Here is a 19,872-nt window from a genome sequence, read left to right as displayed (position 1 = left end):
TCAATGATGCATTGTTGTAGCCCCTCCCTTTCCACATACATACATACATACATACATACATACATACATACATACATACATACATACATACATACATACATACATACATACATACATACATACATACATACATACATACATACATACATACATACATACATACATACATACATACATACACACACACACACACACACACACACACACACACACACACACACACATATACATACATACATACATACATACTGTAAAGTATACACAGTGACACACACACACATATTATCACGTTGACCACTCTATTTCAACTCTCCCAACATACTAAAACTGTCTCTTGAGATCTTATGTGTTCCTGACACAATTGAAAGTGTCAGGAAGCACTTGAGATGAGAGGGTTTGATTTCTGAGTAAGGAGTTTGTTTTATTAGGGCCCTGTTTCAGACATTTCATGTTCTATTTATTTGTTTCTTCCAATACATCTATGCCAAATCTCACTGCATACACATGAAGAAATAACGTACGTTAGAAGTTCATACCATAATTCTAGCTAATGAAATTTCAATGGGCTTCATATATATACAGCGAGTGTCACAATCAGTATCTAGCACCTGTCAATATTGAAAAAAAATACCTTTAAGTACATTCTGAAAGGCCAAAAAAAAGAAGAATTTTTGGGTTTTTTCCAGGCCAAGGATTCACAGCAGAAGAAGCTAACTTTGGGAAACAAGTGTTAGCCATATGACATAGATTCATACAACTATATTAGAGATACTACATGTATTTATCATGGATGTCAAAATAATGAGAGACCAACATTTTTATATCTAATTTTCTAGAAATTGATGATCAGGTGTTGAAGTTCAAAATGGCGACTACAATTGTATGACATATTGAGTTATATGATAGCTTGAAATAAAAATTGTAACATTCCATATTTGAACATGAATTGTACAGTCAGTGTACAGTCAGTGTACAGTCAGTGTGACACATGTACATGTACATGTATACAAAAGAAAACTATTGGCTTCTTTTACATGATTTGTAAATATTGTCTTTACCATCGTGTATCATTTATGAAGCATGCTGTATAGTATAATACTTTGGTTTTATAGTGCATACATGTGTAGTGTGTGTGTGTGTGTGTGTGTGTGTGTGTGTGTGTGTGTGTGTGTGTGTGTGTGTATGTGTGTGTGTGTGTGTGTGTGTGTCTGTGTCTGTGTGTGTGTGTGTGTGTGTGTGTGTACACCTATTACATTGTATGTGCATGTGTACTGTACATGTGTACTGTACATGCGTGTATGTATGTCCATCTACAGATGTGCAATGCATTGCATGTACATATGTGATGGGGCATACGTATGTGTGTATGTGTATGTGTACATGTATCCACATGTACATGTGTGTATGCACATGTGTGCAGTGTGTGTGTGCGTGTGTGTGTGTGTGTGTTTACAGTATGTGTATTTGTATGTATGTGTGCATGTGTATGTGTTCACGTTTCCTTACAATGTGTGTATACGTTCATGTGTACATGTACATCCATGCATATATGTGTGCGTGTATGTTTCTCTCTGTCTGTGTGTGTGTGTCTGTGTGTGTGTGTGTGTGTGTGTGTGTGTGTGCGCATGCGCGTACGTGCGTGCATGTATGCATGTGTGTATGAAGGGAAAAGGTAATGTCTGTTGGGTGTGTGTCCATGTATGTATGCACATGTGGTACTATTATATGTGGTTGAAGCATAGGGTACATATATATATATATATATATGTGTGTGTCACATTACCGATTGCACTATATGGGAACATCTGGTATATCATCCTTTGAAGTAAATCAATCACCAAGTGCCAAGTTCCAATGTCACTACATGTACAGTAAATATTTCAATGTCACATGTAACCCAAATTAATCTGGTGTACTCATCAAATTAAAGAATTTCTGTTTTGTCTTTGAGAATGCCAGGAATCCTGGTTCAAAAATACAGTATTGTTCAGATAAATTTATCAAGTTCTTCTGGGTGCCTGACATATTTGAATGCATTCTACAGCAAATACGACACCGGTTTGTGTACACAACACTATCAGTGTTCATGAACGGTCAGAACCCAATACCACCAATGATTAGCCAAATCAACTCCTTTTTTTCTCTTATTTAATTATTCAGAAGGGACATGTTTTGAAATTTTCAAAAAGAACATGAAAGGTCAAACGATGCCACAACTGTACGAGCACTGACGACGAATTGCACACACACACCAGATTAGTCTCTGGAGTTCTACAATAAAACCTTGATGAATTGTCACCCTTGGTATGCAGTGAAGTGAATCCACTCCTCACAAGTCAGCCATGTTTTGTGTGACAATACTAATAGGATATGAACCACATGTAGAACATGAAAATCAAGGATGTAAGCAGTTAGGTAGAAACATAGTTGCTGTTTACATCAAAATGATCCAAAATTATGACAGTTATTTTCATAGAATTAGTTGTAAATGTACATGTATCTGTTGTAACCTGAGAACGGATTCCAATAATATTGCCAGGAAAATGTTTTTAAATTTTCTACATTAAAGGCCAACATTGGTTTAGGATTAAAAAACGGTTGTCTTGACAACAGCTTGTAAAAATAATCAAAAGTTGATCCAGAACATAAGAATTCTATCTAATGGCTCCAATAATACTAATATTAGAACCTGGGAATGAGACATTGGCCTTTAAAGTTTAGGGAATAATTTTAACAGGTTCTAATCTGGAAGGGATTACTGAAATGTAATGAAAAGCTAGACACAAAATACACCGATATCAGTGAAATAATTTGGCGAAAAATTTGTGGTTAAAAAAGTGATCACTGACTTCATATGATATGGTTGACAATTTTAACTTAATTAATAAAACAGGAGTACAACGGCTGATCTGTAAAATCAGAAATATAACTCCTGGAATGATGATGATGAAGATGGACCACAAATATGTATGATTAGGTAATGTGTACAGATGTGTTATGAAAATGTGAGAATTAAATTCTTTGCAAAGAGTCCACCTGACTATACATTTTTCACTGACTTGGCATTGATAAATGAGAAGGTACAGAATGAACTTGATTCACTGAACCACAAAATTCATCCAATGTTTTAAACACCAAAATAAACAAAGTGTCTGATTTGCAAGGTTGTGAACAACACAAAATAAGCACCCAAGAGAATATCGTTTTACCACTTGCATGCTTTCCTGTCAAAAAAAAAAATATGATCCGACTTCCAGTGCAAAATGAAAACGGGGTGTATTTTGAAAACTGTAGCTGGGTGTTATGTGAGACGACAGTGATTGGGCTAATAAAACCACTGAATCCACGCAAGACTGGTGCAAAAAACACCAATTACCTTCTCTCTTTGAAAACGTTTTCCGGATAATGATATTCTTACAGATGATGTGTATATGATTGTGTAGCTCTCTGAGAAATATAACACCTGCAATATTACTACTTCTTCTCTCGCCCCCAAAATACATTCATTCAAACATTACAGTCTGTAACTCTAATAATTCAAAAATCAAAATGTCAAACTCTGGGATGAAGATGTTGAATTTATCTTCAATAACGTACACTTTAGTGTATATGTGTGACACATTGAAATGAAATAAACAGGTCAGAAAAACATGTATATTGTACGCTCACTAACTCCATGTTTTATGGCATCTCGATAATATGCAGGGTTATGAACAAATGCCAATTTATCACAAATATATAACACTTACATGTAGTAGCTGATGACAAAAGAGACATTTTTTTTATAAAATCTATTCAAAATATCTTGGTGTTTTAACATTTAAGAATATCGATCTTTTTTGGTGAACAACGATAACACAAACTGAATTCACTTCATCTGTTTTGTACATGTCTACATGTATGGCTTTACCATCATGCATTTTACAAGTTTAGTTTATGAGGCCGTTGAATATATATGCAGTGCAAATGAATGTTGCTGACGAATCAACAGCTTCAGTAAAAATGTCGCCATTATCACTATTAGGTCAAGTTCATTCTAGCTCACCAGGTCGATCCTCAGAATATCAAACATGAAGTACACTAAATTGTGCAAGACTTTTACCCTCTACCACCACTACTACTACTACTACTACTACTACTACTACTACTACTACTACTACTAGAAGAACACATTATGTCTCCACAAACATTCCATCTGGAGCTAGAAAAAGTACACTCTGAGTCATGTATTTGTTTTTTCAAAACTGCACTGAACAGTAGAGAGGAATCACAGACTGGGGAGTGAACTTGAAAGTGTATCGGTTAAAATTAGCTGAATATTGTCACGGACATAATTCTGACATTTTCCCATCATGCAACTTATACCAAGCTCACACAATTATCCACCATTTTTTGTTATTTTGTTACAACATAATAACTTGGAGTCACGTTCATTCCATTTTTATTTCTCAGATGTCATACTTTCTTAATAAACTCAAAATGTGGCTACTAAAAACATCCAAATGACTGCTTTCCAACTGAACAATTAACACAAGTCTGTCAGCCGAAACTAATATTTTCCAGTGATATACTAAAACAAAGTCTTGATTTACACACAAAAGATTAAAACCGAAAATCTAATGTGATTTAAATGAATATTTCGAGCATATAAAGTACATTAAAAAATGTTTTCTGGGTCAACACTGGATATCAATTTCCTTATTGTAGGTGACAGACAAAGACGCACGAAGAAAATCCTCATCATGTCACATGATCACTCTACATAATATTCATCCTCCATAAACCAAAAATACATCATCTACAAAACTGTAATAATCAAAATTTGTTTTTTCCTTTCCTGGCCTTTTTTTGTTACTTTTAGCTTGAGAATGTTATCCTTTTATGCATGTATATTGTATTTATCGCAATATATATACATGTATCCATCACACATACTTAATTTGAAGGGATTTTAATTATAACGGTAAAGCCAGGAGCAAGGTACGGAAAACCTATGATGTTAAATGAATGAAATTAACAATGGAACATTTTGAACTTGTTAGTGTGAACTGTACAGTATGCTTAAAAACCCCCGAAGAAAGGTAATTCAATCTGTACTGTGTTTAAAAAGCCATAGAATGTTACACTTTTGTACACAATAGGTATACAGCATGTAACTGTGAGGTCCTGTTTTCAACTGTAACAAAGTGTACTGTATGTCTGACATATCAAGCAACTCTAATATTCTCTTTTTTTTACTAATGTTAGGGAAATCCCCAATAACAGATGGAGGGAAACATACGAAAGTTGGACAGATTTCCATACCATGTACAAAATGTACCATAAATTTGGTTTGGAACACAGATATTAAACAGAGGGGGGAAGTCTGTTAAAACTTGCACAGATTTTGACATGTTGTACCATGATTTTGGTGGGGATTCCTGGTAACAGAGGGGGAGGGGGGATGTGGTAAAACATGCATACACATGTACCTTATATTGTAACGTCTGTAGGGAACCCCAGTAACCGAGAGGGAAATCTGGTAAAAGTTACTAGATTTCAATACATTGTGCCATAATTTTGCTGGGAACCTTGGCAAAATAGCTGGGATATACAGATTTCAACTACATGTATGTACCACCCTAACAAAAACAACACTACATGCAAAACAACTTACTAATTACACAGAGCATACAAATATCACACCGATCCTAAAAACAGTAAATATATCACCTTTTTTTTTTACAATATACAAAGGAACTAACACATCAAATTGCTGGTTTTTGCCATGTAGAAGATCTGTGGTGGTAACAGTAAGAGGACAAGTTGTTGGTAACGGAGGACAAGGTAGTTTTAGTGTGGTGTTTTTCCACCCTCTCATACCTTGATCATATTCAATATATTTCCATAACTCAGCATTTGTTTATTAAAATTTCCACGAACTTAGTTATTCTTTATCATGTAGCACACCACAACATTACCTTTATACAGTACACCAAGTACCCCCTCAGCTAGACTATTTTTAGAATATGTACAGCACCTGTGTTTGTAGTGAGCCCTCTCAGGCAGTCTGGTGCCATCAAAGAATCAAGCTGTATTCTCCACACATACAAAATTATATTTTTAAGACTATTTTTAGTCGAAGACTCTGTAACTTAAAAGTGATAAACTTTGAGATAAAATCCCAAATAAACTAAGCCTGGTAACTCCATGACCTGACACTAGAAACAGATAAGTAACAGGACATTGCATCATTTTATTTTATTTTGCTATTTGTACTTGACAAACACTCCTAGCTACTACACCTACACCTATCATGATACAGATATCAAATCTGGGGTTTCAAAACATGGTCATCACAAAAAACTCTAAAAAAATAAAAAAAAATAAAAAAAATGTTCAAATTCAATCAAATCTGAAAGAGGACTAGAAATAAATTGCACACTATATCCTGCACATTTTATTTCTAGTATTTACATTTTGTACAACTAGGTATTTATAGTCATGTTCCTAGAAGAATTCAAATTCACATCTCTCAATCATACACTACATCATCATATCATATACTCTAACAGAAATACCATATTCAGTCATTCACCTCATTCAGGAAAATCCCATAAAAACAATATTTATCACAAAACGATCAAAATTTATGTACCAGCTGAACGAGATCAAGGTCAAAGCATAACTGTATTGGGATTTACTTCCAAGAGTTTTTACAGTGCGATTAGAAATCGTCATTACTAAAAATATTACTGTACTTACGAAAGAAAGAGACATATTTTCTTTCCTTTTTGCACTGATGATGACATATTTCTAAATCCACACACTTTGAAATTTGAGTTATCAAACCTGTATGACAGTTATCAACAATGTCTCCAGACTCCTGTAATATATACATGTAATATAATGTACTAGTACAGAGGTTATATTTATGTGTGGTTCAGTTAAACGATCAGAATCGCTGGAAATGAATTTTGAAAGTATGAAAAAATATATCAAATGAACTTCACTTGATTACGAGAATATTCAAATTAAAAAAAACAGGTCTCCATATCTTCGTAACGAGACGCGAATTGACAAAGTAGAAAAACATCACAGTTGACAGACATCACAGGAAGTAACATTGCCACAATATTTTCAAAAATAACTCTTCAAAATTTAACCTTTTCTTTTGACTTCGATAACCTCTCTTGTACATTTGTTCAGAAAATATTAACCATAGGTTAATCGATGCTAATACTGATACAGTTACAGACATAATACCCTTTACATGTTTCACTAAAAACATAGACAAGTTATCCACTCTCATTACTGTCTGACATACATTCGGAGATATACAGAGTTCACTATAAACGACACTGTGGTCAATTTTAATGTACTACATGGTCAAACCACAAATTTGGAGAGAAAAACGTCTGTTGTAAATCAACTGTTACTATGACAACAGTTTTTTTTATCGGCTATAAACCTGCTTTCATTAGAGTGACCTTGTTGTCTTACATAACTGTCAACAACTTTGCAACCCTCGTCTTGATTTATTTCAATGTCCCTGCACCGTGTAGTCAGCCATTGCGAAAAAACACTGCATTATTTTATCCCACTATCCTCCTACCCATTTACAACTGCTTCAAATTCTTCAAGTTTTAATTAGGATTCAACACTTCTTTAAACTGACTATACTTTGAAAGCAAATTTCAAGATATTTCAACACAAAATCGAACAACAATCAGAAAATATGAACCGAGGAAAACTTTTACGTAACTACTGTAAAATTTTACGGAAAAATCCAAATTGACTAACTTGGACATTCGCAGCTTTTTTTCCAAAAGAAATCATAACTTTCAACTGGATAATTTGCATAACAACAGTGGCATTGTTATGTAAATATGAGTTGTGTTTTGATAATTTTATACATGTAACATAGGGGGTCACTATTCTGCAATGGCTCAAGGGAGGAAACTGATCCTTTATATGAACATAGGCAGTAGTGTGATGCTTACTGTTAATTTGAAATAAGAGACTATTATAACACATATAAATCAACACCAAGAGAAAATATGATAACTACAACTCATCATATCTGACCCTAAAGAAAATGAGATCAAAATATTTTTAAATTTTGCCTCACGGCCAGATGAAATGACACAAATAACAGACATCGTTATGATAGTAAATGTGTCTGTTAGTGAACAATGTGTAATTTAGGATAAAATTTCACAGGCTGGTTACACCACTGATATCGGTCATCCAAATTATGCGACATGAGGCCAAGCACTGCATTTGACCACCATACAAACACACTTACTGTCATCTGAAGATAAAAATTTACCAGTCGCCATTCCCAGATTTACATGAACTCTTTGAAGTCAACAATAACACAGTTATTTATACAGTTGTTGAGGACTGACCGATCATATAAATTGAACCGGATATATACAAAATACTAACCACAAACACTACACAAGTGTAGGACTATTAGGACAGCACACTTACATAAATACACAACAATAGACCATAACTTAACACACTGCCTTCAAAACACCACAGACCATAAAACTATATTGATACTGTAGTGTAACTTACTGTTCCTGACCTGAAGTAACCTTTCCAGAACTCCTATATTTATATCAAATGGAAAAGAAAAAAAGCACTGTCCTTGAAAACTGCAAAAACATTAATAAATCAAAATTAGAGTGAATTTCCAGGGAGGTCATTTCCTGTGTAACAGTACATGATGGTGGACTCCCTGACTTGTAAAATGGTTACTTTAGTGTCAAGGTCGACGGAAGACAGATTTGTTCGTCGTGCCCTACTTTGACTGTTCTGACCTTCACAACGCACGTTTTAGATGGTACCATGACATGCTGATGATTGGCATCAAGAAAAACACACACACTTGCTTTAGGTTTGGTAAAAAACAGTGTCTCCTAGCACTCACCAACCTCATGGACAAACATGATTGAGAACTAACACCACAACCAAAAAAAGGTTTCCCTGAGCGGGTTGTCAAGTTCAGATCTCTAACCAAGCAAAACACATGCACTTGATTTCAGGCTTGGCAAAAAGTGGTATATCACAGCACTCACCATGGCATCAGCATAAATTGATTCTACCTCCATGCATGCACGTACCCATACAAATATGCCTTAACATAACTGAGAACTAACATCAAAAACCAAATATGTTTCCCCCAGAGCGGGATTGTCAAGTTTAGCTCTCCATCACACTTCATGACTTACATGTTTTATAATCCATACACTCTCCTCATGGTGTGAAACAACACTGATATATTTCCACATGGATAATCAGTACATGGAAAAATCCTATAAACAATATATCTAATACCCTATACAGCTGGTGACAAATAAGCCGTTTCAGATTTAGGAAATCTACAATAATACAAAAATTCATCAGTTATACAGAATTACTGACCCAGATGACAATGAAACGTGAAATCAGATGGACCGAAATCCAACAAAACATTGGAACAATCCAGTTAATAGACAATGACAGACAATTTACTGATTACTTCATATTCATAAATTTATTTTCCACGAAGGTCTCATCTCAGCCAATTTCGAACCAAATCCACATTTTATTGTATTTCACATCTGACAAAATACTGGTGATCTATGATCAGCACACCACCCTCTGTCACAAAACGTTACAGGTAATTTTGGATTTAAAATTATACTTGTGTATGTTGGGGGTAGCTAGCTGCAGAGAGAGTACCTATGCAGTGATTCAGCAAAATATGCATGTATCAAATGGCAAAAAGTGTAAAATGTAATTTCATAACAATTGCACCAGTGATATGAACAGACACCATGAAAACTCTTGAAACGCATAAAATAACAGACATGTCTTTACAAAAATACAAAATATCATTATGGTATCGTTAAATATTACACCATGTTATTAGATAATTCTAAAACATTCAATTCACGTAGAAGCTATCCTCTATACTACTAGTCCTGCTTGCAGACGAAGTCAGGCGAAACTCTTTCTGGCACTCCGTTCTCTACATGTACACCAAGGGGCAATGCCATATTACTACGATATCATAGACCATTGCTATATTTACAGTAAATTATTTTTTGTGAAACTAATTCAACCTTGAAAAAAAAATGCCAGCACACATCATCAACTTGTACTCAATGATTTATATACATTCAAGTTAATGGCCTTATTAGTAGCAAAACTAGGGCAAAGCAATTATCACAAGAATTGAAAGTATAAATTTCAATTCTCACAATTTTAAAACCACTGGAACAACAATGAAAACAGTACTATGTATTCACACATTTTCTCTTTTTTAAGGGTTATTTGGACATATTTTTGTGGACTGAATTCAAGAAAATAGCACTTGAAAGTGTTCTGGTAACAGTGTATACACTGCAATGGTGACTTGGACTGACAGAGTAGATACCTCACCACAATAATAAATCACTAAGATATATAGCCACTCTGTTTTTAAGGCTGGTGAAAGGGACACCCTAAAATCTTCACTCCTCTCAAGGACATTTTTCACTGAAAGTGTTACAACTTTTCAAAGTTATGTCACATGCAAACAGTTAAACTGCACTGCAGGCAAAAGGAGGTAATCCAATACCTGGCCATTCACTATTTTTTCTCTTCATGTGTATAATTTTCTGCTTGTTTTCTTTCAATCGATTAAAATCTAGGATAATTATTACAACAGGTCAAAAATGTGTATTATGGTCACAAATTTATTTTAATAATTTAGAAAGGGGTAAAATTTCGCCAATATACACTTGACTTCCTCGCCTATTTGATTAAATCTAAACCGTTGGCTTATTTGAACCCATAAACAAGAATGATAAGAAATACTGTGTGTTCGTCCCGGTGACTCCATCAAAGAAAACGACTCATTTTTTAAAACAATTTTTTCTATGAACATGGTGAGTATCAAATGGACGTATTTTCTGACATTTTCCTTCCTACAAACATGGTTTGCAGGTTTTTATTTATTGTCAAAACAGAGAGGGTCCATGTAAGTTGTAGGTCTAATAATAACTGCAGTGACATTTCAGCATCACGTGTATACTCGTAAAAGTAAAACATTAAAAAAAAACTACTGGAACACGTAATTGCACCATAAAATACTTGAATTTGACATTTAGGACTAAAATTTAAAAAGCAATATCTTTCTTCCCACTGACTGAAACGAAATCAAAGTCCTGCTTCGCTAGACAATGACACTGGGGTGTCGATAAAAATCCCACGGCAGCACTGCACGTTTTTTTTATGGTTTCCTACATATGAACATTTCCTGCCAGCCGAGACACATCATCGGAAGCCCTATTTTACTGATATGACGTATAGAATGTACCCAAAGATGTCCCAGTTTTGTGTAAATAATCCTAGGGCTTCCAAGGCAGACAGATTCCTCCCTAAAACCCAGTCATGATCGATCGTTCGACGTCGAAAACACAATGACCTCTCCAGCTCTGACAATCACCGGGGATATCCCCATTTTACGGCCTCACAAATTTACTTCACTTGCACTCTCGAGTCGAATTACACATTGAATATCTGTATTTGAATCTATGTGACTGCTGACGCGAGGAAAACATAAAAGTACGAGACCCAAACACTGGCACTGTTTTAGAGTGTTTCGTAAGGGCTGTTGGGTATTTTTGAATACAACGAATGGTTTCTGCTGTGTTCTTAAACAAACACACATTTTGAACACAGTTCGCTTGGCACACAGGTCAAGTTCAGTTAGTTTTCTGTGATCGTTTGCTAGCTGCAGGACCCCAAATAACACTCAATACTTCAACAAATCATGACTTCAACTTTCACTGACCCTGTGAAATCAAAAACGGAGATGAACGTTTCCCTCGAAAACCAATCTGAAGAAAAATTTCAACGATCATTGCTTGGGGCTCGTTTGAATACAACCCCACACTTGTAACGTACATGCCGTGTACAATGGGGTGCAACGTCAGTCAAAACACTGCACAAAAACGCCAAAGTTACCGGTAAATTGGGCGACAACGCTACAATAATCGAATCATCTACAAACTTGTACATACGCTTACCATACTCGACGGTACCATAGAGCCATTTGGAGGGTATGGGACGTGCAAATCTCCGTGAAGCAGAGGGATAGGACCAAAGCCCGCGGCCTTTGTAGTATGGTGGTGATCGTTCTTGCTTCCTGCAGTTTGAAGTGAAAAATTAGGGTCAAACTCATCGCCATGTTTGTGTATGAAGGGCGATACAGACCAACACACTGCAACTTTTGGGTCAGTTCTTAAACATAGCAAGATCAGACATTAGGGTATGGAGGGTGTGTTATGATAAAAACAATGAGTAAAGTTTGAAAGCTCAAGAAACTATTTTACATTACCTCCAACCGTGGATGAAACTTTCTTCGAACCTCGGTCCTTCGATGACCCACCATAGTTTTGAGCCGGTACAAGCTGTTTACCTCCCTGTATGGACGAAAGAACACACAATTATCAGCCTCTAGTAAGCTTGAAAAACTTGAAGTGCCGATGTTTGCATGAATAAGACGCACCTCTGAATTAGAGTTTGACTGGGAACTTTCCCCTTCGTTCACCAGACTGGATTTGATATCGTTCAGCTGGTCCGTTGAACCTGATACGCTCTCGCTGGACTTCTCTTCCTGTTCGCCTTCATCTTTGAACGGTATAATTTCATCACTTGCCCCCAAATCGTCCCCACCATCGCTGGGCTGCTGTGGCATTGTTACTCCGTGCGATCTAGCCGTGGTTAGGCCTCAGTTTTCCTGCGAAACTCCGTGTATAATTCCAGTTACTACTCCAGCACGTTGAAACAGCGAGTACAGTTCCAACATAACTTGTGTACAGACTCGGCGGCGACTGGATGACATCAAAGGGTTCACCGCACCCTTGATTGACAGCCCACTCGACAACACGTCAAACCATGAACCAATCAGAGCTCACAAATGAATAGTGACGTAATAATTAGGCATTCACATTATTTAATTGTGTACGTTCTCGGCATTCCTGTCAACAACAAATTTCATAATTTTTGAAAGGAAATACACAAAAGTATAAAAAGTGCTTCGGAGCTGAGTGGAGGAATGGAGCAGCGAGTATTCATCCTCCACCCCGTTCCTTTTCAAATCGGAAAGAAACGGGATATACTTCTGCAGGAAAAAATGGCCTAGCCGATACACACGAACAGTAACCTCACCGCATATATCTAGCACTTGTATCACACCATAATTTGTAATTAACTGTAACATCTTGTCCATTTCAACAGAATATTTTTTATTTATTTACATATCTATTTTATTTCATTTCTTTCCTGTAAATAATGACAGTCATGATTATAATCGCGTGGTATCAAATAAATACAATGCAATGAGCGCGAATTTTGAACGATCTTAAATTTAAAGTCTTTTCAATTGGATGTAAGCGTTGCTTTGGAAATCGAACAATATATTCGGCACTATGAATAATGAATCGATTTATCCCATTATTGTAACGACCGTGAGTGCACAGTCAGGTCACATTTAGTCGGGTGTTTCACTGAGGTAGTCGCTCAGCCGGCCGAGTCGACCGAGGCTACTGTACTTTCGGCTCTAGATACCGAGGCCTATTAGTACAGTATCACGTCGAAATGCTGTCATTCTGAGCACGACAATTTAACTTAGAAACCATGATTCAAAACGTGTATTCGGTGAGATGTATTCGGTTAGTCGAAAATAAGGGAATTGAGCTGTCGGAAACCCAGTTATGGATACTCCGATATGAAGAGGTGATATTGTGCATGCATGCATTTACGTTCAACTCTTGGGGCATTTTCTCATTTTTTTTTTCATTTTTATTTTTTCAATTTTCTTTTTCAGCAACATATAAAGGATGACGATATGGCCTTACCAGTTACATTCCCAATCATCGTTGTTAGCATTGTTCCCCGGCCAATGAACTAAGTGTTTCTGTCGGACAGGGATGGATGGAGTATACGAGTATGCTTAATACTTCGCGACATTGAAGTTCAATTTTCTTTCGATTTATTGAACTGCATGCCTGTCAACGATACCACTCTACTCGATTGATACATAGAGTGTGATACATGTATACAACACTTTGATTTTATCGAAATGCCGTGAAGTTCAAGTTTGTTCAATGATCAATTATCATTGTTGGGACTGAGAAGGTTTATTTGTCAAGACTCTCAGAAGTTCAAGGCTCTTCAATAACCTTGGATCACAGAACTTTAAACTTTTTTTCTCTCATGCCAGCATGTGCCAATATAGTATGATGTCTGAACTTGTATACAGTACATACTTTACGAATGCGTCACCATGTAGGACTGCTCCTTTCTGAGGCAAATGCGAAGTGGTCTAAAATAACTTGAAATTAAATGAAATGAAAGATAACATTTTGACCTAATTCATCAGTCAGTGAATATTGTTGTTTGTATTTTCAGCCATCCAGGTTCAAGTTAAGAACGAAAAGCCGATAGTATACCGGGGCGAGTTTTAGAAATTGGTGAAGTATTTACTCACAACCAGCTAGCAGCTGTCAGAAATCCGTGACCGTGAACATGGTGGGTGAAATCTGGTATCATGGCTTATTATACATTGTGCGCATGCGGACTCTCATACTAACTCCAATATTGGTCTTAAAATGAAATTAACAGAAATACAAACGAAATGTACAACCCCTTTTATTCAGCACATAATTTATAAGGTATACCCCTCATTTATAGATTTGCTCGGTGGGGAGGTGTCACTTGTGTGTCTTGACTTGGGTATTTCGTATGACATCGAAAACGCACGTTTCTGCACATTTATGACACAACACACATTTCCTTTTCAAACTGCGCAGTTTACGATAGCATCGTCAGCAATTTATATGGGTCACCGGTATATTGTTAACGTTCGTGCACGAAATTCAGGATGTTGTTATGTATTTAGAATTTGGCGGTAACATCCAAATAAGTTATTCTTGTGACTTATTTGTTATTTCTTTGAAGATGTAGTTGGCGTACTAGTTATTGTTGTTGTTGTTGTTGTTGTTGTTGTTGTTGTTCACATAAACGTTTCATTCATCCAAACTGATAACTAAATTTCATGACAAACCTTTTTTTTGTGAAACTGCAATAATGCTAAAAATATTCCAGGTGAGTTTTATTACAATTGTAAACAAGGGAAAATAAACGGTAATCAAGAATTTTGAATGCATTTTACTGAGACTTCTGCTACACTGACTGTCACTGGTGTAAAGTGCTAAAAAGTAATAATTACTCTGTACTTACGGATATTTCACAATTGATAGATGTGGCCAAAGGTGCGAAAGTCTAGAAACGTTGCCATAGCAACAAAGTGTTAATGTTTCCGCCCGTACTTCCAAAACAATACGCTTTTGGCACAGCTCTTGACAACCGTTCGCATCAATCCTGCACGTAAGTCTCCCACTTTACAATTACTCTCTCTCTCTCTCTCTCTCTCTCTCTCTCTCTCTCTCTCTCTCTCTCTCTCTCTCTCTCTCTCTCTCTCTCTCTCTCTCTCTCTCTCTCTCTCTCTCTCTCTCTCTCTCTCTCTCTCTCTCTCTCTCTCTCAAGTTATCAAGTTACATGTTTTTTTTCAAGTATACAGAAGAAATTGTCTCGTATTATGTCCACGGGGTTATGTTATGTCACGAGCCAGCACAGGACTTGGGACAAAATGGCTCGTGTGATAGGCAATTCACACCTACAAGCTAAACGCTCACTCTACAGGGAATGTTATTCACACTTTTCCATTGCAATCTCTCACATTGGTGTGAGTTAGCGGGTCGTATTCCTTGGGTCATCATTACACCACAATAGATAGGTATGTTGACTACTTTGTTGCTGTATATGATAAATAACTAATTTTGTGACGTCACTTCTTAAACCTAGTTTTCATTTTCACGTCAGTACCTGTCGAGGTCACGTGGTGAACATACAGGCGACCAATTCGAATATCCAACTACTGCATAATATAATAATTCAAATATTTTCTTTCACTTTTAGTTTTCCATCGGTTTGACATATACTTGACACTTTTAATTCATTATGGTACTGTTAGGCACTTTATAAATATTCTCGTCAAGTTGCTGAAAAACCCAACTCGCATTGAGAACTCACATGTACAACACTCCACGCCCATGTGTTGTCAGTTTAACTTTTGTTAGTTTAACATTATTGTGTTTCACTCTAAACAGCCACATTATTCCTGGAATAAAGTGATTAATGGCCTCTCGAGTCCTCCCATAGTTTACTTCGCATAAAGATAGGTACACCCCAATCCCACTACACACATACACATACACATACACATACACATGCACATACACATACACATACACATACACATACACATACACAATTTCTGTCCGTTTGCCTGTCTCTGTCTATGTCTGTCCGTCTGTCTGTCTGTCTGTCTGTCTGTCTGTCTGTCTGTCTGTCTGTCTGTCTGTCTGTCTGTCTGTCTGTCTGTCTGTCTGTCTGTCTGTCTGTCTGTCTCACTCTCTCTCTCCCTCTCTCTCTCTCTCTCTCTCCCTCTCTCTCTCTCTCTCTCTCTCTCTCTCTCTCTCTCTCTCTCTCTCTCTCTCTCTCTCCCTCCCCCCGGGGCTTCCCCCACCGTTTACAGCTCACTATAGGGAGCCTCAGTAATTACAAGGGAAGAGGGCCAGGGGAATAAATGGAGTTACTTTTTACAAATCAGTCCTGAGGGCCATATTTTAGAAAATGGAAATTAGGGGCGGTCACATTTTTTATATCTAGTTTATCTAGCTCTTCATGATTATTTTGGGATTTTGGCATGATCCCAAATGGTTCCAAATCATACTGCTACCATATCCCACCACTGCCACCACTATAAAGTATTATCACAACATGTCAGTGAAACTTGAATGTAAAGGGGGACAGCGTGGCAAAATATAGGGGGTAATGTGGTAGAGTGGAGATGTTGACCTCGGTCATGGTTGTCAGTTGTCATCTAGTTCGGCTTAAGGATCATATTTTAGAGAAAGGAAATTGATGGAGGGTCACATTGTATTCCACAGACCGGGCTTGATTTACCCGGCCCTCCCCCTTGTAATAACTGATGGTTTCCTAAACATGAACTAAATGAAAAAGAACTCTCACGTGGCTTAAAAAGGGTTGACCCTTTTCGATAATAAAAGGGGGGGGGTACTATTTTTGGGAGTTAGAGAAACTTTCCTGAAAACTGTTTGTAATCTGAAGAGGGGTGGAATTAGCACTATATGCACTAATACTAAGGTTTGGCATGATCAAGGATAATTAAGACTTGGGTTTGGACATAGGGACACTTAGGATTTCTTAGATTGTTGGTTTCTTTGTCGACGGGTTAAATATAACAACGTTCTGACTATAACTTCCCACCTGTTAGGCAATAGTGTGTTATATCTAGTAGTATAGAGATTGATACATTTGTAGCAGCAGGATTCGTAAGATCGCAATATAAGCAATAGTACGTACCCCTTGTGGTTTTGGATCTTCAGGTGACAAATGGAAATAAAGATCTGAAACTAGGTACTAAGTATATAAGCTTATTTTCCTTGGCTGTAAGATGTTACATTTGAGGATATTTCATGGGTCGAGAAAAGGTGGTTCTCATCTCATCTCACAGGAGGCTTCGACTGTTGTTGTCTTCAAGAATAATTACTGCATTTTTGTCCCGTCGGAGTCTTTGTGCACTGTGTGTATAAACCCACGTTGTGATAGTGAATGGAATTTGTTCGTATTTCTTTCACTCGAATACTGTCTTCTTTTTTTGTTGCTTTTAATTTTTTTCCCAAGGACGTGTTTAATGGTAGGTCTATTGACGTGAATGGTTTCTTTGTGATTCTCCCGTTAGCGGCTATAAACGAGTGTCATCTTCACTAGGTACACGTCGTAAATTAAAAAACAATGTTACGTAAATGGACATGAGGGTCGTAATTCCATACTTGATGGAGTACAGGTGACTAAATGTCCATGCATCTTGTGTTGATATGAGCAGTAAACTAATAAACAACACGGGAAAGTACCGTTATTTGTACATACGAGACATGGTGACACTGCACGGAATGAATGAATGAATGAATGAATGAATGAATGTATGTATGTATGTAGATAAGATAAGATAAGATAACACTTTATTTTAGCCGTTTAGAAAATTTTACATATCTAATTTGGTATTTAAACAAAATAAAGTTAATAATGATCTATGAAATATAAATATTAAAATATACAGTAGTTCTAGTGTGTGTCTATTGACTACATGTATCATCTAGGTATATGTAGAGAGCGGTTATAATATCCTTATGTTTTGATTGTAGTATATATCTAAATTGCTCTCCTCTATCTAAGTTTATAAAGTTTGAGTTGAGTATGTATGTATGTACGTATGTATGTATGTATGTATGTATGTATGTATGTATGTATGTATGTATGTATGTATGTATGTATGTATGTATGTATGTATGTATGTATGTATGTATGTATGTGTGTATGTATGTGTGTATGTATGTGTGTGTGTGTGGGGGGGGGTAGGTAGGTAGACAGGCAGTTCTAAGACAGGCATGCAGGCAGGCAGGTAGCTGAGTGGGTACTGGGTATGTAGTAGGTAGCTAGGTGGGTTGGTACTAGGCAGATAGTGGATATGTTATATGATGGTGAACTGACTTATGGGTACACATTACTAAAAACTAGGTAATACAATCGTTAATATACACATGTGAATGGTTTTGTTAACACTTACTGTAATGTTTGGAATGGAGAGGGGTGATCTAACATCAGTTAGACATTAAAGACGAACAAAGGACGAGAAGCAGAGAAAGACAGAGCGAGAAATATAACAGCGACAGATACACATATAAATCGATGGTAATGAAACCGAAGATAAGAGACAAACATCGGACATACCGATGGGGAGAGAGAGGAGAGAGAGTGAGATAGAGAACTGACAAACATTCGTCATTTATATATACATTTGTTTTTATTTAGTGACCACACAGTGGCCAGTCAGATCTGAGTTCCTAACTTTAAAAAAATGTGTATGTGTTGATCAGTGTGATTTTTATGCAACCTCTAAATATGCACAGATACCTGGCTCATCGCCAAATATTTTTAGAGTTCGAAGTTTCAAACAACTCTTTTTTTTTTGGTAAATATATTTAAAGCTTAAAAATAAGTCCGTTAAAACCGGGCGACGAGTTTGAATGGTTGGGAAGAGAGAGTCGGAGCCTTAGGGGCCCAGTAACTTGACTCAGTACGCCACCACTTACTCCAGTGTGCTAGCAAACGGATCTTTATATTACGAAATTTGAATGAACATCCCTTTCTTTGTTGATGTCTTTTGAATCAAATTATTGGGCAAGTGTCTGGACGACAAATCTTTGATCAAACCCTCCCGACAGAACTGGTCCCAGTGGAATGCCCGTATTCAAACTTCAGACTGTTTATTCTTGAATAGAGACGATATGTATGTACGTCTTTCTCACTACCTCTACGCTATTATCCGTACAGTAACTATATACTCCGCCCTCTTTCCCCAACGCGGTCTTTCCTTTTCCCGAAAAAAAAACCTGACAATGTATCACCTCCACCGAAAATTGTGTTAGTATTATTACAGAACACATAGTCGACATCTGCGAAGAAATTAGTCTTGAACACTGTAGTCCATCGCTGCTGACGAATAGTGTATCGGAACTGTCCTCTCAGCCGAGAGCTTCACCAGTGAAACAGAACATGTATTGTTTAGTTGTTTACACTTCTATCCTTTGATCTCACCGCTCTTGTTTATTAGATTTTTTTCTATTCCTCCCTTATCATCGTATGTTGTCAGGGCTTGTCAGTTTTGTATGTGAAAATACCATTACCATATGTTCCAATCAC

General features: G+C 36.7%; 2 protein-coding genes across 2 annotated transcripts in view; one reads left to right on the top strand and one right to left on the bottom strand.

The window, feature by feature from the left end:
- The window catches only part of LOC144451956 (transcription factor 7-like 2), a 73,989-nt gene extending 61,166 nt beyond the window's left edge, over positions 1-12,823 (bottom strand). The window contains exons 1-3 of the mRNA XM_078142882.1: positions 12,530-12,823; positions 12,354-12,443; positions 12,048-12,158 (exon numbers count right to left, since the gene is read on the bottom strand). Of these exons, the coding sequence (XP_077999008.1) occupies positions 12,048-12,158; positions 12,354-12,443; positions 12,530-12,718 (390 nt within the window). The 5' untranslated portion in view covers positions 12,719-12,823. The remainder of the gene's footprint in view (positions 1-12,047; positions 12,159-12,353; positions 12,444-12,529) is intronic.
- The window catches only part of LOC144451958 (large ribosomal subunit protein eL34-like), a 95,194-nt gene that overhangs the window by 52,093 nt on the left and 23,229 nt on the right, over positions 1-19,872 (top strand). The gene's annotated exons all lie outside the window — the stretch shown is intronic.

This window comes from Glandiceps talaboti, chromosome 22, assembly GCF_964340395.1.
Source record: "Glandiceps talaboti chromosome 22, keGlaTala1.1, whole genome shotgun sequence".
Lineage (NCBI taxonomy): Eukaryota > Metazoa > Hemichordata > Enteropneusta > Spengelidae > Glandiceps > Glandiceps talaboti.
This window is presented reverse-complemented; position numbering and strand designations above follow the sequence as displayed.